Source organism: Macaca nemestrina, chromosome 8, assembly GCF_043159975.1.
Source record: "Macaca nemestrina isolate mMacNem1 chromosome 8, mMacNem.hap1, whole genome shotgun sequence".
In the NCBI taxonomy this organism is placed as follows: domain Eukaryota; kingdom Metazoa; phylum Chordata; class Mammalia; order Primates; family Cercopithecidae; genus Macaca; species Macaca nemestrina.
Genome location: NC_092132.1, coordinates 151,856,620 through 151,877,780, shown reverse-complemented (window position 1 = coordinate 151,877,780; position 21,161 = coordinate 151,856,620). Strand labels below are relative to the sequence as shown.

Sequence of the window (21,161 nt, the reverse complement as noted above, 5' to 3'; positions counted from 1 at the left end):
ATAAATGCAATATAATATAATAAATATAAATTAACAGAATATATAATGTGTGTTTTATATTATTTATGATATGACAGTGTACACATACTGAGTGTTACATAAATGAACTATTATATAGCATACATATTACACAGCACATGTAACATATAAAGGTTAAATATTATACATGAAAATACAGGTTGAGTGTCCCTTAGGCAAAATGCTTGAGACTAGAAATGTTTCAGATTTGGATGTTTTTGGATTTTAGAATACTTGTGTATGTATACATAATGAGATAACTTGGGGATGGCACCCAGGTCTAAACATGAAATTCATTTATGTTTCATATTCACTGTATACAGATAGCCTAAAGGTAATTTTATAAAATATTTAAACAACTTTGTGTATGAAGCAAAGTTTGTATCCATTGAACCATCAGAAAGCAAAGATGTCAGGTGTGGAATTTTTCACTTGTGACCTCATGTTGGCACTTTCAGATTTTGGAACATTTTTGATTTTTGATTTTTGAATTACAGATATTCAACCTGTATACAGACAGGTTACAAAGAACATATTTTCTTTGTAAAATATGTTCATAATTGTGTAAAATAATGAAATATAATAAATTTCTCTAATTTATTGATAACTTAAACAACTGGAAACTCAACTACTTCAGAAATCATTTGAATATCAGCTTAGACCTAGAGTTTTGTTTTTTAAGTTTTAAAATAAATGATCAGGTGGCACATGGTAAGTAAAAGATAAACGTGAGTTAAATTAATATACACAATAATATATATGTTTGTTGAGCACGAAATTATATCATTTTCCCAGTTATTTAATTATTGAATTAATTGCATACAGTTTTGTTCCAACAATTATTCAAGATGGCTTACAAAATACACATAGCACAAACAAATAAAAACAACAGAGGTTATATGAGGTTATATGAGTAAAGGGAGAATGAAGAAAACATTAGCAAAGTCAAAGTAAGTTGTCACACGGTTGATTCTGTGGATTTCATTCAAGCTTCCTAAGTGGCAGGGAAAAGGGAAAGCATGAGACCTAAATGATTCACAATCTCTCCAGGACAAAATTACATTTATGACTATCTAAGAGTCAATTTATTTCCTTAACCGAACCTAAAAATGAACAAACCAATCACTTCTACTTTGGTGCCCCATTAAAATATAGCTCCATGAATATCTCTGCTCTCTTCAAACAGCATCCGCATACCAGGTGCAATAAATTTTTTCATTGTGTGTGTGTGTGTGTGTGTTTTAGAAAAGAGTCTCCCTCCGTTGCCCAGGCTGGAGTGCAGTGGAGCAACGTTGGCTCACTGCAACATCGGCCACCAGGGCTGGAGCGATTCCCGGCCTCACGTAGCTGGGATTACAGGAGCGCACCACCATGCCTGGTCAATTTCTGTAGTTTTTGTAGAAACAAGGGTTTCACCATGATGGCCAGGCTGGTCTTGAACTCCTGGGCTCAAGTGATTCCCTCGCCTCGGCCTTCCAAGGTGCTGGGATTACAGGCATAAACCACCACACTTGGCCCTAATTGTGTGTTATTTTAAATACCCATCACTATAAATTGTTGAAATCTCAAAGCACACTGAATTTTAAATAAAATGCAAGTGTTATGGTCCAAATATGTGGTTGTAAGTTACCTTGCTTAATTAAAGACAAATTATAGAAGAGACAGAGGAATCAATGGTGGTTAACATCAGTTAAGGTTTTGAATCAGAAAATCCATGTTCAGTACTAGTTCTGGGCAAAGTTTATTTATCTAACAATCTGCTTAGCCATTTGTTAAACAAAAATAAAAATACTTTTCTCATGGGACTTGCTGTGAGTTTTAAATTGGATTGTGAATACAAAAAACTTTAGTTCAGCAAACTTCAAAAATGTTCGCCTTCACTATTATGTAGCAGGTGGCAAGGACTCACTGAATGGAAGCCACATTTTTATATGTTCTGCTTCCCAAAGACTATTTTAAATGTATACAAGAGCAGAGGCAAATGATTTTCTAGGCAAATAGAGTTTAGCGTTTTTATAACTGATAGGATAAAATGGATATATGGTATTTTATTTATCTATAAAAGATTTGCATAAGCAAATAATATTAATTTGTAAAATATACACTTAAAATTTTCATTAGAGCAAATACAAATTGTTTAGGTTTACGCTTAGATTGAAGAGTTCTAATTGGGCAAATGAGCTTTGAAAGTGGACTTAGCGATAACAGGGGTCACTTGGTAATTGCTCAATCAACACCAAATATGTTTGATCGTTTGAGCAATGTCTAGAGGAAGATATTACTTATTCTGCCCACATCTGGGATTCACAGAGAAATAACAAAGACTTGAAAAATATGAATTCTAAGCACTCATTGAAGGTAGCAACACCTATGACCCGATTTTCAGGTAAGATAGTAGAGTGAAGTGTGCAAAGAACAGGGAGAGGTGGTATCATAATCTGGAATGCTTTCTAATTTGCAGTGAGCTTTTTCAGCTCATGAACACGAGTATCCTGGAAATGCATAGGAGGTACTTCCAAAGGCAATGGTTATAAGGGAGAAGCAAAACAATGACCCGGCTCCAGCATGGGAATAAATCCCAAGCAGGGACACGCCCGGGGAAGGCTGTCAATTTCTCCACTGCCCTCTGCTCCTGTCTTCCCTTTCCTGCTGATTCGCTCATTGCTCCTTTACTTCTTTGCCTTCTGTAGTCGGGTGAGCCTTGCATTCTTCCCATCTGGATAAGCCACGGCCACATTGTGGTAGGGACAGCGAGGACCCTAATCTTCAGTATGTCCAAAGCCTCCGAATGAAGGCTTCCGTTTTCGCTGCAGCCCCCCAAAATTACACTCCATTCTCTCTATCCTCAGCAGCCGGGCGGCTGACATCATGCTTCACTACCTTCAGGGTTACTGCCACAAATAGGAGCTGAGGCCAGCTTCTCCCACTCCAGCTGCCCAGATGCTTGAATCAAGAGTTGTCTTCCTAGAACAACAGACTCACCCTGTCTCTTCCACAGTCACAGGAAAAAGTGCCAACTACTCAAACCAACACAAGAACCCTCGAATTTCTGGCCCCAACAAATTCACATCTTCAAACTCAGTATGTATTGAGTGTATTCACAAAATATGTATTCACAAAAGTGCGAATATTACAAACTCAATATGTAATATTCACACTTTATCCAATGTATTGCCATTGATCAAACACAATACGTTTTTTACAACTCCACCATTCTTCCAAACGTACTTGCCTGTCTCTTTGAAGTGGCCCTGTTTCTTTAGCTGACTGAGCTTCATTCATTAGGCCCAGTGTGAGGATCACAGTGCCCTGGTCAAGGCAGCGCTAGTGTCTTTCTTTATCTTCCTTCCAGGCTGTCTTATGGCAACTCTCTCAACTTGCCCATTTGTGTACGATAAATGTTTTAAACGAGTTAGTGAATAAACAAATGGGTTAAACATTCAATCTTGAAAACAACGTTTGAGTTCCTTAATTAAGAAAGTAAAATAGTTGGCCGGGCGAGGTGGCTCATGCCTGTAATCCCAGCACTTTGGGAGGCAGAGATGGGCGGATCATGAGGTCAGGAGATCGAGACCATCCTGGCTAACACGGCGAAACCGTGTCTCTACTAAAAACACAAAAAATTAGCTGGGCATGGTGGCGGCGCCTGTAGTCCCAGCTACTTGGGAGGCTGAACCAGGAGAATGGCATGAACCCGGGAGGCGGAGCTTGCAGTGAGCCGAGATGGCGACACTGCACTCCAGCCTGGGTGGCAGAGCGAGACTCCATCTCAAAAGAAAAAAAGAAAGAAAGCAAAATAGTTGAGGAAAATAATAGCAATAAATTTTCTCTGTCTATAATCTTGTGACAAACACTAGTCTTGGTCTATTTTAGAATTTCACATCTATGAACTTTTCTTTCTGTGTTGTTCAGGTTCAGGGTCACTATAGAAACCGTTAGACATTTCTCCCAACAACTCAGAAAGTTATTAAAGTGAAAAAAGTTATTGAAAACTGAAAGTTATTCTGTAAGCACTGTGCATACTGATCGTAACATCACTGAAAGGAAAACTGAAAACATGTTTGTATTTTGAGCTTGATTAAAAAAAAAAAAAAAACTGAACAGAATACCAGGTTATGTGTGACAAGGTTAAGTAACTATTTCACAAATCATTTTTCTCACCTATACTAAACACCACTGAAAAGAAAAGGAGATTGATTACAACTTCAGATACCGCAAAGCATCTTTGTGACTTTTCCCTGACATGTAAGTCCTCAGAGAGGAGCCTGTATCATTTCATGTTTTATGTGCAAACCACAGCCCATCCACCAACTTCACAAAATGAAAACAGAGGAAATGTTTTTTTCCGCTGGGTGTTCTCTGTTTTTTCAGTATATGTTTCTTCTCATCATCTAAGCTTAACTACAGACTCCGGGTTAGGGCTTTCTGTCTAGATGTATGCCAGGCATGGCCCTAGCAAATTCATGGTATCTCCCTGGGGCTCAGCTTCATGATCTGAAAAGTGGGGAAAAGAGAGATAGAGAGAGAGAAAAAGCAGTGTCTGATAGCATGTTTTCTTACTTCTGATATTCTTTTAATCCCTAAAAGTTGGATAACCTAGGAATAAAATCAACTATTTAAATTAAAAAAAAAAAAGTTTTAAAGTCAGTTTCAAAATACAGCATCACTCAGAAGAATAGAGTGTTAGATTCTTCTAGTAAATTAAATTGATAAACTCATGAAAGGTATGATAAAGGGTAAAATTAAATATTTTGAATTTTCCTTAAATAATAATTATGGCATACACAGGAAATGGTTGTCTCTCTTGAAAAATAAGAAATTCATGGAAACTATGCATTTAGTAAGATAATTGTATGATTTTCATTTTACAGATAATGGAAATAAAGACAGAGAAAGGGGTGTTCTAGGATGAAGTCATTTTCTTGATTTAGACTCAGATGGTAAGAAGGATATTTCTGGTTATGTGGTTCTGACTGGATTCAGGTGTTTGAAATGTCTTTATTGTTTCAGGATTTATTGTCCACAGTACATGTGGTGTTTAAAATACATAGATCCCTGGGGATGTTGGCATTGAGTGTAAGTCAGTCTGTAAATCCATGATGTTAAATAAGTTGAAGGATTCCCACCTAGAGTGCCTCAGAGTCATCTATGAGACTTTAAAACCATGTGTTTTAGTCCATTTTGTGCTGCTGTAACAGAATGCCTGAGACTGGGAAATTTATAAAGAAATGAGGTTTACTTGGCTTATGATTCTGGTGGCTGAAACGTCCAAGACTGGTCACGTGCTGCTTCAACTCATGGCAGAAAACAGGACAGAAAGTGAGCGTATGCAAAAGGAACAGAGTGAGAAGGAGCAACCTACTCTCTCAATAACTAGTCCAGTCCTGTGAGTGCTGTTCATGAGGGATCTGTCCCCACAGCCCAAACACTGCCCACTTGGCCCTACTCTCAACAGTGTCACATGGGAAACAAATTTCGGTGCTAGTTTTGATGGGAACAAGCCGCGTCTGACCTCGTACATGCCTTGCTCCTCAGTGGAAATTCTGATGTGTCCCATTCCCTTCCTATTCCAGTGGACGTCCCACTCCCTTCCTATCCCAGTGGACTCAGCATCTGATAGGGGAAACCACAAATGAACTGATGTAAATTATAGAAGTATCACATTCTCTTATATTGTCAAAGAAATCAAAGCTGAAAATTACAACTAACTTATGTGTTCCAAATCTTTTCTCACTGTTACATCAAATGCAGAAAATATTTAATTTTTCTACTCAAAGTGCTATAATAGCATCCTTCCATAGCCTAATTTCTAGAAATTAGACTGACACAAAGAATCTCTTAGCTTTTCTTCAAAAGTTTGCTTCACCTTAACTCACAAAACAGCACGTCAAGACATCAGATCACCATGGAAGCTGACACCAAGACTCCAGTCACAATGCAGACTTCTGCTGCCTAGGTCCTCCCCCTCTTGTCCAGCTGGAGAAGGAAGGGTGGGAGAACAGCTTTTCCCTTACCCTGTGATCCATTGGGCCACAGAGACCCTTTGTTTATGGTGAGACTTGTAACAAATCTCTCAAGATCAACAACAAAGATCCCACAACCACAATCCAAAATAGAATTTTCAATGATGTCTCCTCATTTCTATCTCTCCTCTGACCATAGGAACCAAACCCCACACAGATGTGCCCTCACAGACACCAACTCTCCTCTCGCCGGGCCTTTTATCCTCAACCTAAACCTTTGTCTCTCATAACGATGAAACAAAAGCTACTACAAATACCAATAAAAGTAAATATTCTTCAGGGAGGAGAATGGGAGTAATTGTGAGTATGCAAGAACATTGAGTCATTGCCCAGGCTAAGCACTTTCTCAGAGTTCCAGCTCAGCCAACCAGATCTATTCTCATCAGAGATCAAGATCTTGTCTATTAAATTGCTTTTCAGCCACAGTTGTCAAATGTGTTCTCATTGTTGATCTTGATGTCTCATTAGAGTTGTCAGAAAGCACAGATTTATGAGGCAAGCATTGAAATCTATACCGTCTCTGATTTAAACTTCAAGAAATGTGACTTCATTAATATACATGGGCTTTTCATTAATTATTTATTTTCCTAAGCAATTTCTGAAGAAATATTCAAAATTCAGAGTTTCACAGATGAATGTTGAAAGAAGCAGAAGATGCATTAGAAAATAATTTTCTAAAATTTCTATTCTTTAGTAGAAGAAGGAACACTCTCGAAGATAAAGAAAATAATGGAATTAATCAAATCCAAATGATTTACATCCCTCACATATCAATCATTGCTCGTTTATAATGAGGATACTGAAAGAGTATCTCTTTACATCATATTTCTGTTCAAAGATCAATTTTCATAAGCATGCCATGAATTATTTGATGGCATAACATTCTCATAGCTCTGACTAGTTTTAGTATTGTTTTCTTTCATTGCTCTAAGTGCAGATATGATTTGCACTTTCAAACTTAAAGGAGCTTGACCTTGCAGAAAGAAAATAAAAGCACGTCTTCAACTCTACACATTCTAAGTCCGCAATCAAAGCAGACTTTCCATAGTCTACAAAATTTTCAGTAATATATGAAGTTTTTGTTTATGCCTTAGCTCAGTCTGCCTGATACAAAAATAGTATCCTTACCTGTTTATGTAGTGGTCTAAGTAAAGCCACATTTCAAAAAATAATATTATTGAAGCATTTGCCAAATAAATCAAGATACTATTCCACGTCCTTGACCAAGGTCTTTAATTTTATGCTATCCTCATATCTCATCTTATTAGTAGATACTGATCTTTCTGGCTTTTTAAATATAAAAATTCCCTGCAAATGAATTTCTTCATTTGCTTGATTTAGACTTCATTTGTTGAATGTACACTTTGTTGTTTATAACTAGATAAAATTTTTAAAAACTGATTTTTCTTATGTTTCTAAATTTCCATTCTAATTTCCAGGATGGCTAAAATTGATAGCTTACTTTCAGGTATGGATCTACATAAATCATAATATGAGTCCACATGTCAAATAGTCCCTAATTCTCTCATACTGCCCCTTTTCTATTAATCATTTTTGCTTTCTTCAATCTGACTAGTGTTTTAAAGATACAGTTTAATTATAAGTTACTTTAAACACAAGGAAGAGAATGGTATGATGGATATCCCGTTATCTATTATTCAATTTGAAAAATTATCAGTCCCATTTCATTTACACCCCTCTATCTCCACCCATACTCTGACCCACACTGAATTATGATTTTTCAGTTGCGGTACAAATGGAAAATTTTAGGTGCTGATATTCAGAGATTTCTGACACTCTCATTACCTCGAACACCACAACCCACAATACTGATACTGGAGTTATGAAGAAATTACTTACGCGCATAGTAAGGGTAGGGGAGTCCTTGGTAAGGCTTTTCTTTTTAATGAAAAGCAGCCCCAAATCATTTTCTAAAAAGAGCAGCCTGCAAAGTCGAGCGGTAGACACAGACAGGGAAGCTGGGAGCTTGCACGAGTGAGTTCCGGCAGGAAGCAGGGGACTAGCCATGTTCACGGTGGCAGCTCCATCTTCCCTTCTCTGCCAGGCACGCTGCAGTAAGAAGCAGACAAGACGGCACCAATTAATTGGAAAGCCTATTTGCTTAATAAGATTAGGGTGGGGGTGACCAGCTTTCCCAGCCATCAGGTATGACACTCCAGGAAATTTCCTCAAGCCCCTTCAGTGGCAATGCCCCAGGGATTCTCTAATGCCTATCACCACAGATACGTTTGTTTGTTTGTTTGTTTTCTTTTTCTTTTCTTTTCTTTTTTTTTTTTTTTTTTTTTGAGACAGAGTCTCGCTCTGTCGCCCAGGCTGGAGTGCAGTGGTGCGATCTCGGCTCACTGCAACCTCCACCTCCCGGGTTCAAGCATTTCTCCTGCCTCAGCCTCCCAAGTAGCTGGGACTACATGCACCCGCCACCTCGCCCAGCTAATTTTTGTGTATGTTTTTATAGAAACGGGGTTGCACCATATTGGCCAGGCTGGTCTCGAACTCCTAACCTTGTGATCCACCCGCCTTGGCCTCCCAAAGTGCTGGGATTACAGGCGTGAGCCACCTCGCCCGGCCCACAGATAAGTTTTGTTGGTTTGGGGGCTTGTGTCAGTGGGATTCCACAGTATTCTTTTGTAAATCATGAAGTTGCTTTGTCGTTAGTTTATTCCTTTTTACTGCAGGGTTACTTCCATCCAATGACTATCAGAATGTGCTTATCGATCTTCTGTGAATGGAATTTGGGTTGTTTCTAGTTTGGGGCTTCATCAGTAAGTCTGCTACAAACATTCTTGTGCAAATATTTTGTGAACATATATATATATATTTTTCGTTTCTCTTGGTTAAATATCCAGGAGCAATATTGGTTGGTTCAAAGGCATGTGCTTATTTAAATTGGTAAGAAACTGCCAGTAAGTTCTGCACAGGTGTTTCCCACACTGTGCTGCATGAACAGCACTGCCTAACAGGCTCGGCTCTTCCACATCTTTGTCAACATAGGTATTGTGTTTATTCAAAATGATTACTTTTTGAAGGAAGTACAACAGGATTCAGAATTAATTGTTAAATATAAATATCTAATTTTTATTGAACCATTTGTTTAACAAAATATTTTATTTCATCATTTAATTGATTGAGCCTCTTGGTCAAAAATTAGTTAACCATATAAATATGTGAATCTATTTTTATCTTATTTCTCTTTCTCTTTTTGTTCTTTCTCTCTTTCCCTCTTTTTTCTTACCTTCTTTCTTTTTCTTTGTCTTTCTTTCCCTTCCCTCCTTTCCCCCTTCCTTTTTTCCTTCCTTCCTTTTATTTTTTTCTCTCTCTCTCCTCCTTTTATGGTATTGTCTTTTTCTGATCTTGGTATTTGTTTTCTGAAGACATTGTTTAGAATTTGTGTTAATTCTTGTTCAGTTTTCTTACATCTTTGCTAATCTTATGTCAAGTTTTACATCTTTTTTGAGAACGGTGTTGAAGTCTCCCATTACAATTGTACACTTCCATGTTTTATCCTTTCAATACTATTATGTTTTGCTTCAAATATTTTGCAGCTTGTTGTTTGTTGCATATGTATTTGAGATAGCTATGCCTTCTTAATGAATTGCCATTTTTATTATAAAGTATTTCTCTTTAGCTCTGGTAAACAGAGACTTTCTCTGAAGTCTATTTGATATTAATACAGCCACTACTGTATATTTTTTATTAATGTTTACATTATATATTATCCATCCTTTTAATTTCAAAATATATTTAAAGTTTGTTTTATAGACAACATATAATTGGATTATATTTTGTAAGTCACTGTACCAATCTTTTAATTGGTGTAATTAGATCTTTCACTTTTAATGTAATTTTTGATATTTTAGAGCTTAAGCATGCCAATTCATTTTGTATGTTTATTTTTCTATTTTTGCTTCTCTATTTTTCTACCTTCCTGTAGGTTACATGAATATATTGTAGAATTTCATTTTTATTTATCTGTGGAGTTTTGATTATACCTCTATAGCATTTTTAGTGGTTTCCTTAGATATTACATTTTATACATAATCTATGACAGACTTTTGGGATTATAATTTTCCCTACTTCATTCCAGTGAAGTATAGAAACTTTTAAGCTTCGCTTTATGTCTCTTTACCATCTTTCATTGGTAATGTAATTATCATAAATTTTTTTTTTCTGTATCTATTTAGGACTACATGAAGTAATTTGTACTTCAAGCATTAAACATAATTTAGAAAACTCGAGAAGAGGAAAAATCTATTGTTTTGTCTTCTTTTTGCTCACTTTGTTCTTCCTGCTGTTCAAACATTCCTTCTTTTACCATTTACTTCATTTACTTCCTGTTTGGAGAAAGTCCTTTTAGCTATTTCTTTTTAAAAATAGATCTATTGGCTTGATTCAACTGCAATTTGATGGGAATAGTTTTGCTGGATATAGAATTTTGGGTTGATATTTTCTTTTTTTTTTATTTCTTCTAATATGTATAAAATGCTATGCCACTTCCTTCTGTACTCTGTGGTTTTTGATGAAAAATTCATTTTCATTCAAACTGCTTTTCCCTGTTGGTCATTTCTCTCTCACTACTTTCAATATTTTTTTCATTATATTTAGTTTTCAGAAGATTGATAAGGATGTGTATTAGTTAGATTTCTTTTGAGTTACCCTGCTTAGTGTTCATTTAATTTATTGAATATATAGGTTTGTATCTTTTTACCCAATGTGAGAAGGTTTTAGTCATTTTTAGTACATTTTTAGCCCCACCCTATTTCTTTTCTTTTAGAACTCATTAATATAACTGTTGGATTTTTGTGTCATCTCAGAATTCCCTGACTGTTCATTTTTTTCCTCCAGTCTGTTTCTTCTCTGTTATTCACATTCCAAAATTTATATTGCTCTGACTTTATGTTCACTGATTCTTTTATGTACCCTGCATTCTGCTGTTGTACTCAACCACTGGGTTTTTAGAAAAAACATAGTAGTATAATTTATATAAAAAACTACACGTTTGATGAGTTTGGACACATGTATACAACCATGATACCATTACTGGAATCAAGGTAATAAACATATTCATTACCTCCAAAATCTTTTTTTTCATACCTTCATGGGTGTTTTGGTTTGTTTGTTTTTTTGTAGTAAAAATTACTTAACATGAGATCTACCCTCTTAACACACTTTTAAGTAAATGATATAATACGGTTAACTATAAGGCACTATGTTGTGCAAAAGATCACTAGAACTTATTCATCTTGCATAACAGAACCTTTATACCCATTAAGCAACAACTCTCTACTTTTATTTCTCCACAGACCCTGGAAACCACCGTTCTATTCTCATTTTCTATGAGCTTGACTACTTTAAATACTTCATATAGGTGCAGTCATGAAGCATTTGTTCTGAGGCTGGGTTGGTTCAGTTCGCAAAACACCCTCCAGGTTCATTCATGTCCTCACAAATGACAGGGCTTCTCTCTTATAAGGCTGAAAAATACTCCATTGTGGGTATATACAACATTTTCTTTATCCATTCACCCACAGACAAATACCTGGTTTTGTTTCCACCTTCGGCATTGTGAATAATGCTGCAGTCAGCATGGATGTGCAAATATCTCTGGGATCCTCATTTCAATGCCTTTGCCTGTGTAAGTGAGACTGCTGGATCACATGGTAATTCTAATTGTTTGAGGAAACTCCATACTGTTTTCCGTAGCGGTGGCACCATTTCCCATTTCCACTAACAATGTACAAGGATTCCATTTTCTCCACATCTTTACCAGCATGCTTACTTTTTAATTATTTTATAATAATCTTCATGAGAGGTGTGAAGTGATATAATTCATTGTGATTTTAGTTGTCATTTCCCTGAGGATTAGTGATATTGAGCATGTTTTCATATACCTGTTGCCATTTGTATGTCTTCTTTTAAAAAATGTCTATTCAGGTCCTTTGCTCATTTTTTATGTGGGTTATGTGTTTTCCTGACATTGAGTTGAGCCCTTATATATTTGGGATAATAACCCCTTATCAGATATTTGTTTTATAAGTAGCTTATCCTATTCTATAGGTTATCTCATTGCTCAGCTGACTGCTTCCCTTGTTGGGCAGAAGCTTCTCAGACTGAGGTAGTCCCATGTATGTATTTTTGCTTTTGTTGCTTGTTCTTTTGGTGTCATATCCAAGAAATTATTGTCACAACCGATGTCAAGCAGCTTTTTCTCTAGAAATTTTACAGTTTCACACCTTACATTTAAGTCTTTAATCCATTTTGAGTTGACTTTTGTTTATGGTGTAAGATAGGGGGCCAATCTTCTTCTTTTGCATGTAAATATAATTTCCCAATATCAAAAAACATGTTTTTATACAAAAAAAATAAACTAGCCAAAAGGGAAATTAAATAATAGTCCTATTTAAAGTAGCATCCCAATGAATAAAATGCCCAGGAATAAACTCAACTAAGGAGATGAAATATTTGTAAACTAAAAACATTAATGAAAGAAGTTAAAGAGGACACAACTAGAAGGACATCCCATGTTCATGGGTTGAAAGACTTAATATTGCTTGAGGTGAAGTAGCATTACATCCTTTAACAAGAGTGTGTCAAGTAAATGAGTCCACAGAAAGCCCTAAGCCTGTCACTAAGGTGAAATAACAAGGAATAACGGTAAGAAGCCAGCAAAGCAGATGAAATGAAATTATAAAAATAATACTCAACCCCAAAGAAAGCAGACAGAGGAAAACAGGAAACAAAGACTAGATGAGACTCAGAGAAAATAAAAATCAAACAAGTACCTCTTGGTGATGATGGATATTTGTATCATGTTGTACATTTTAAACCTGCAAACCTTAGGTCAAAGCACCTCAATAAAGCTCTTTCACAAATTAACTAGCTCCGGTTAGTTTTGAGTACTGTACCATGTAGCCGCAGGCTTACATCAGCTCCCTGTGGTCAGACTAGGATCTGGAAGCCAACGCCTGCCCCCACACCTCTTTTCTCCTTACTCTGCAGCATCACGCCTGGTGGTTTTCTTTGTCCAGGTGCGGAGGCACCTGTGCCATGGGGTTAACCTCCTCTGCGACGCTGTCAGTTCTTGGTGCAATGTGTAATTGTTATGTTATCTTACCTTCTTCTTTCCAAGACCCCCGTCTCCTCCCCACAATGATTTTATGAAGGCAGAGATCAGAACAGAAAGGCGCAGAGGCCGGGTGGAGGATTTGGAAGGCAAGGGGAGAAAGCAGCTTGGGTGGGGTGATGACATGACGGGAAATTTGCCTTTGACAAAGACCACTCTCCTCGGTGTTTACAAGCATGTGGGGAAAGCACGAAGCCCAATCCAAGGAGACAAGTCCCGAGACCATCACAGATGAGCGGGAGGAGAGCGCAGGTGCACTTCCGCTCCCTGCTCTGCCATGGCATTCACAGCGTCTGGTGTTCTGGACAGGCAGCCACCAGGTGATGGCAGCTGCAGCCACACAGGCAGCTGGGCCCATGAGACTCTGAGGCAAATTCCTGGCTGCAGTGTATCCACACCTATCCCGGGTGTATAGTGACCCCGACCTATCCCGGGTGTGTAGTGACCCCGACCTATCCCGGGTGTGTAGTGACCCCGACCTATCCCGGGTGTGTAGTGACCCCGACCTATCCCGGGTGTGTAGTGACCCCGACCTATCCCGGGTGTGTAGTGACCCCGACCTATCCCGGGTGTGTAGTGACCCCGACCTATCCCGGGTGTGTAGTGACCCTGACCTATCCCGGGTGTATAGTGACCCCGACCTGAACACGGAGCCTAACTAAGCTTGCAGGAAACTATGATACTAAGGGTGTTTGTGACTAGAAGATGAATGTGTTGTAGCCATACATATTACATTCGTATGCAAAAAATGTAATTAATCTTCATGGTAAACGCTATCATATGTGTGAAACAATTTAGGAAGGTTGGTTAACAAAAAATAAAAAAGTACATTGATGTAACTTTTGGTCCCACTTTCCAGCATATTCAACTATCAACATTTCTGTACCTTTTATTTTTAAAACACACGTGCAAATAGATGTGGAGGTAATTCTTAAAAACCATGTCAGTTAAATAGCATTCTGTGTATATTATGTACTACAATTTAGATCAGTTTAGAGATCATTGTTGTGATCTAAATATTGTGATCTAACATATTGTTGTGTTAAATAGTATATGACAGAATTGATTATTGAAAATATGAAATAGGCCAGGCGTGGTGGCTCACGCCTGTAATCCCAGCACTTTGGGAGGCCGAGGCGGGCGGATCACAAGGTCAGGAGATCGAGACCACGGTGAAACCCCGTCTCTACTAAAAATACAAAAAATTAGCCAGGTGCGGTGGCAGGCGCCTGTATTTCCAGCTACTCAGGAGGCTGAGGCAGGAGAATGGCGTGAACCGGGGAGGCGGAGCTTGCAGTGAGCTGAGATCTGGCCACTGCACTCCAGCCTGGGCGACAGAGCGAGATTCCGTCTCAAAAAAAAAAAAAAAAAAAAGAAAAGAAAAGAAAATATGAAATAAAAGGGACAGAAGAATACAAACCAAGAATCTTAAAACATGCAAATCAATAAAAACAGGATAATAGCTTCTCAGTTATGAGCCATGTTTATGTTGAGGGAGATGTTAATATTTGTTCTAAATGGAATCACATGGCCTGTAACTTCTAAGTAAGTAGGGCATGTGAAATAAACTCCAGTCTGTCAGTAAGATTCAAATGCATAAAAGTTCAAACAAAAAGTTCTTATTACTGGATCAGAATTTTGTACTACAAACATGTGCACTGAAAGAGCAATCCCAGGGTGAATAAATGAAGATATAAAGGGAGAGGAAAAGTAAAGAACTTTAGGAACCTTTCTTGCCATCCACGGCTTATACACCTATGCATGAAATCCACATTTTCCCGACTAGCCAAAAGTCTCTCCGAGTCATTTCATATTTAACTTGAGGGGCATTTCGTGTAGTTTTTGATGTGTAAAAGAAGTTGAGAGGAAAGATTTTCAAACCTGAAATAAAAAAAAGAAGAATCTGATTTATTTCCAGCATACTTACGAAATCCTTCAGAAAAACGTTTCTTTCCCATATGAGTTAGAACAGTATTTTGCATTTTAAGATTTTTATATATAAAACACACTTCACATACCGGTAAAGTTTTCCTTTTGTTTATTTTCAGCTGACTTTCAGTAGCAAAACGTCTATGCATTCCTATAAACTGCATTCTAGATTATCCAGAGCAGCCATGAAACGTGGAAGCCAAAGAGACGTTCGACTCCATGATGAGGAGCTATTTGGTATTCAGAAACCTTCAAGGCTGTCAGGGGATTCTGCTGACACCTCTCAAAAGCCTCAAGTATGAAACCATTGTCTTGTTTGCCTCTTTAATTCAGCGGTCAAATAGGTATAAAGGCATTGCTCCTGCATAGTTTGCAAATAGGAACCTGAGTTTCAGATACTCTACAGTTAACTTTCTCTTCGTTGTACTTCATATTCCAATTTGCGGTTGTTGATTTTCACTCTTTCAGATCAGATGATTGAATTTAAGGTGAAAGAGAAGGTCATAGGTGTTTTCATACAATGTCTACTAATTTGGAAAGCAGTACACAGAACTCAAGAAAAAATAAACTTCTCTAAGAGAGTGAGGAGTTGGTGGAAATCCCTGTGCAATATAGCACAGATCCTTATGTGGAGGGCACATCACTGGCCCGGTCCAGACATTTCTACCAATGTGTTGGGAGTTCAGAGAGAGAACACTCTTGATTGGCCATTGCAGGATCAGAGTAGGAGACAGCCATGGGTAACAGCAGACCAGTGAGGGCAGGCCAGGGTAGCCCGTAGGAGAAATCGTTCCAAGAGTCTCAGGGAGGCCGTACACAAAGGTTTGCTTCTCACACTCCGCAAGTTCAATCTGGTACTAGTTGACTTCTCAGGAAAATGCACTCTCACAAAGTGGGCCAGGAGCCCTGTCTGATCTGGGCTCTGACAGGTTTTTCACCTGTGCCATCTGATACTCATTGCCTTTTTGGTCCTCTGCACAGGAAGAAAGGACAGGAAAGTCCAGCAGCAGCAATTCAGCTTTGTAACGACTTCTCTACACATAGCTTTGGCTAGAACATGTCCCATAGTCATGTCCACGTTTAAGGTCCTGGAGAGGAAAACAATCCTCTATGGATTCCGAAATGCAGAAGAACCATCAGCAATGTCTGCCCTGGTGGGCGGGCGAGGGTTCCCTTTGTCTTGCCTGCTATGTTTGTTTCCTTCCCTTCTGTTGGTCTCACCACTTACACCTGCGGTTCACCAGTTGCCCTGCTTGCCGCAGCACCAAAGTTTGCTTTAAATGGTTTCAGAAAGGGAGTACATGGTACATTTGTCATGAAGCTATGACCGGGAGAATTCAAAAGGAGCCTGTTCACTCATCACTCACAGAGCCGTCTTCCCACACACACTCGTAAACATGGATACAAAACATTTACTGACTCCACACCACCTGCAGTAGGGTTCTCTAAGTGTGGCCCTGGTACCATCAGCCTCTCCATCACTTCAGATTGCTTGTGAAAAATGGAAAGTACTGGGCCTGGAAACACATGTGATCAAGATTTCTGTCATTTGGGTCCAGGAAGGTGTGTCATAGTTTCAAAATAGTCCGAGTGATTATTCATTTATATTTGTGCCTTAGCGATGTGTCCCCTGGGCTCAGGGAGAACAACGACCTTTGTATTGGTTCTGTGTCCCCAGAGTGAGGTAGAGACTTTGCGAGTTCCGTTAAGTGCTCATTGACCTGAATTATAAGAGCTGCCTGGGGAGGAACTGCCTGCCACAAACGTACAAATCACTTGGTTGTAATTGCCAGCGTCTGGAAGGAAGGCATTTAGAGGACAGGACATCTTTGGAGCTCCCTTAAATGCTACCATTCAGGCAACAATAGCCGTTGTCTATGGAGGTGAACACCCCCAAAGGCCAGACCCAGTGTGAGTGTTGGCAAACTTTACTCCACGTTCCAGAGCTGCACAGCCTGCCTTGCTACCCAAGCCAGGGTCTGCTCAGATGAGGGGTCTCACAGCTGAGACACAAAATGCGTTCTCCAAATCAGGGTCTTTTTGGAGTTGCTAAAATGATACATTAGATTTCTGAGACAGCATCCATACCTGAAATTGTCTGAGACAAAAGGATGAACAGTCACCCTGTCATTAGAAACAAATGCCACCTCTCCTTACAAACCTAGTGAGTGAGAGGAAGAAGGAATGGGTAGAGAGAAATGTGCTTCCTAAAAACTCATCATCCCACATAGTGTCATCTGTTTCAAAATTAGTTTTATGAATTGTATGTTTATAGGTTTTATTTCTGTTAAACTGAATGCAACTCTATGGCATAAACTTTCTACCTTTTTTTTTTTTTAATTGTAGAGACAAAAATAGACAAAGCAGTTGGAAGAATGAGTCACACTGTGCATTGTATAGGGTGGTCTGTCTGTAGAGAACAATGCACTCCAACTCCCAGGTCCAGGCACCCTGGAGGGCAGAGACCTATCACTCAGGACTGCTGGGAGGTGTGGAAGAAATTGCATGATATTTGATATCAGGTTTATATTTTCTTTAAAAATTTAGTTGAATAAATGTTCTTATTTAAAATTTCTAATGCAATTACAATATTACTTTGATGCATTCTCAGGATTTGTTAAAAACATGTATTTTTAAGCCTCTTCTAAATAAAAATGATCAACATTAACCTGCCTAGAGAAATAGACATTTGGCTTGAAAATAATTTTATACATCAGCTTAGAGGCAGGTGACAGTAGTATCCTTCACTAGCAGAAGGAGAGGCATTCCTCTTTGAAGAATTCCTTATTAACAGCTAGCACAAAGGCAATCTGCAGCTCCTAATCAGATAATATCGAAGGTAATAAGCGCGACATCATTAGGTTTGCATAAAGCTATCTCGAGCACATTGCCCTGAGTGGGGGTAATTTCCCATCTGCAGGATATAATGAGTACAGAGAGACTTAATCAGAACCATGGTGCTTAATAAAATCCTAGAAATTCAGTAATAAAATTGATTTGCATGTGATAGAATGTAAATTACACAAGGCCAGTAGTACAACCCGTTGACATTGGAATTTGTCAATATTGAAACAAAAATTGCTTTTAATGTTGTTATTGAGTAATTATATAGAGTAGTAAATTGTGGCAGGGTTCCACAGACATTTGGTTTTCTCAGGTTACTGTGTTTAGTCATGCCTTAACAAATGAGATAAGCAAGACAGAAATTGTACTTAATGTCACAGAGCAGGAAACTGAGACAGAAGACCTGTGTAATGTGAGCCGATGTTAGACTGCTGCATCTCCATTCTGTCATCCATTCAAGAGACGCTCTTAAAACGAGCAGGTAACATCTTTGAGGGCCTAATCAAAGGAAATATGAGTATCTACTGTGTCCAAGGATTTTAGATGAACCTCTACAGGGCATTTCTCCACCCATATAATTTCAATTTTAAAGCTGACATTCTGTTTGTGAATAGTTACTTGATAGTTAATTGAACGAGCACCTCTGGGTGGCATCCCTAATTTAAAATATTGACGTTTCCACATGAATTAAAGAAATAATGTCTTTTGTGTGCATGTGTGTGTCTTAAACTAGCATGATTAGTCGTTTAACACTGCAGATTGCAAAAAAGGCAACGAATTGGCACTTCCGTATCAAAGGTGCAGTGACAATATTTATAGATTTTTAAAATTTGTAAGTGCCTTTTATATCTAAGAAAGAAACATTTAACTGCCTACAATTGTACTCACATGTGTTATAACTTATCAAATATAAAACATTGGCAGTATTTATAGAAGCAAAATTAAACAGGCTCTTTATTAAACCAAGAGAATTCAATCTCCAAATACTCAAGGAAACTTCTACTTCATTTCACTTATTGAGTTGAACATTGGATTACATTTTCTTTAAGAAGGATACGGCTTCTCCAATTATAGCTTTGGTCCATTTGCCGCAAAACGTGGTATGAAGTTATTTAAAAGAGTAGCTAAGTCTGACTGTTCTTTAATGTTTTATTTACCTGCTTAATAATTTTGAAATGACCTAAGAAAGAGGAACTCCAGTTATTGAAAACATTCTGAATTACTTACAGGTCCCAGGAATCATTGCCAAAAACAATGATTTGGATGATTTTTGGCTATTCATTTGGAAATGGGAATTCATTTTCTTTCAAGAATTTTTCAAGTAATCAAACTATGAAGAAACTTTTCTTCATGTTATTTAAAAAAATATATCTCAATAGTCATCCAGTCGCCCATAAACCAATGAATTAAGTGATGCCCTTATGATATAGATTTACATACATTTCTTAGTTTAAGTCAGTGCCTTTGAGTCTGTTTCTTCAAAAAGCTTGAGTAGAAAATGGTGCCATGCTTTAATACCACATAAAATCTTTCTGAAGATTAAGTGATTCCTACCTTTTCAATTTCGGTTTCCAGGGGGAATAAAAAATTGTGAGGTTGGTAAGCTTATACAACAAGCAAAATGTCCTGAAGGCTAAAGCACCTCCAGGAATAACACAGGTGCTGAAGGATTCTGAGCTGTGAATGGGTGCTGGCCATCAGAGGAGAGCCATCCTAACCAAGATGGAGGACAAATGATACAACTTCAAACTAGTTTATCTTACATGAAACCTTCTGATAACAAGTTCTGCGGTATTTGAATGACCTTATACAGTTGTGAACAGTTTATCATATTTAATTTTATCCACCTAGCTGCTTCAAATTGGGTTCAAATTTGACATTTATCATTTTTAAAAAAGTAAATATAACTGGTAATTTGTCATGACTAAGTCAATGAAATCTATACAAAGACAGCACTTAACACGATATTTATTTTCTTAAAAATGGTACAATGCTATTGTAATGGTACAATTCTCTAAAATAAGAGAAATTTACATCATCTTCATTTTATCTAAGGAAATAAAATAACTTCTTGAAAACACTGAAAAATAAAACTGCCTACCAAACTTTGTTTGCTACTATTACTTCCCGATTTCCACTATCTAAAAGAGGAAGGATTACTATAAACATATTTTTATTGGTTGTCTACTATAGACAGTTGAAATTCATGCAGGTTTGGTTATAACAATAATTTACTGTATCAACCCCAAAGATTTCATGATGTAACACATGTAACACAAATGGGGACCAAAAGTGCTTTATGCATGTGCATGCAGGAGTAAAATGGGCTTTTTAGGTATCTGTGTTAGTAAGGGTCTGATAGATAGGTAGGTAGGTAGGTAGATAGATAGATAGATAGATAGATAGATAGATAGATACAGACAGATGGCTGGCTGGCTGGATAAAGATAGATGGATAGATAGATAGATAGATAGATAGATAGATAGATAGATAGAGACAGATAGATGGCTGGCTGGCTGGATAGAGATAGATGGATAGATAGATAGACAGATGGGTGAAGAGATAATACATAAATACATGAATGGATGAATGAATGGATGGATAGGCAGATAGATAGATACATGGATAGATAGATAGATGGATAGAGGGATGGATGGATGAATGAATGGATGGACGGATGGGTACATAGATGAGAGTATAGTTAGATACATAGATACATGGATGGATGGATAGACAAATCGATACATACATGGATAGATAGATAGATAGATAGATAGATAGATAGATGGATGATACATAGGTGGATTGTTAGATACATAGATACATGGATGGATGGATGGATGGATGGATTAATGGATAGATAAATAGATAGATGGATAGAAAGATACATGGATAGATGGATAGAGATTGATTGATAGATAATACATATATGGGTGGATAGTTAGATACATATATACATGGATGGATGAATAGACAAATAGATACATCCATGGATGGATGGATGGATGGATGGATGGATGGATGGATGGATGGATAGATAGATAGATAGATAGATACAAACAAAGATAGATACAGAGATGGATAGATGAATAGACAGATAGATACATGGATAGGTGGAGAAATAAAGAGAATGCATAGATGGGTAGATAGATACATAGATACATGGATGAATAGACAAATACATACATGGAGGCATAGATACATAC

The 21,161-nt window shown here is 37.7% G+C and overlaps 1 protein-coding gene and 1 long non-coding RNA gene across 3 annotated transcripts in view; one reads left to right on the top strand and one right to left on the bottom strand.

Annotated features, from left to right (window-relative positions):
• Window positions 1-8,197, bottom strand: part of LOC105491885 (cTAGE family member 2-like) — a 61,700-nt gene extending 53,503 nt beyond the window's left edge. The window contains exon 1 of one of the 2 annotated variants that reach the window (XR_011607310.1): window positions 7,902-8,113. Coding sequence is in view for 1 of the 2 variants with exons in the window: in XM_071068670.1 (XP_070924771.1) it covers window positions 7,902-7,969 (68 nt within the window). In the remaining variant the exon portion in view is untranslated. Of the gene's footprint in view, window positions 1-7,901 lie in introns of both variants that reach the window. The other variant, XM_071068670.1, reaches the window with a different exon arrangement.
• LOC139355950 (uncharacterized) lies at window positions 8,126-15,310 on the top strand. The gene is made up of 3 exons (XR_011607311.1): window positions 8,126-8,207; window positions 11,591-11,694; window positions 15,231-15,310. It is a non-coding gene; the product is annotated as an uncharacterized lncRNA (long non-coding RNA).
• The last annotated feature ends 5,851 nt before the right edge of the window (window positions 15,311-21,161 follow it).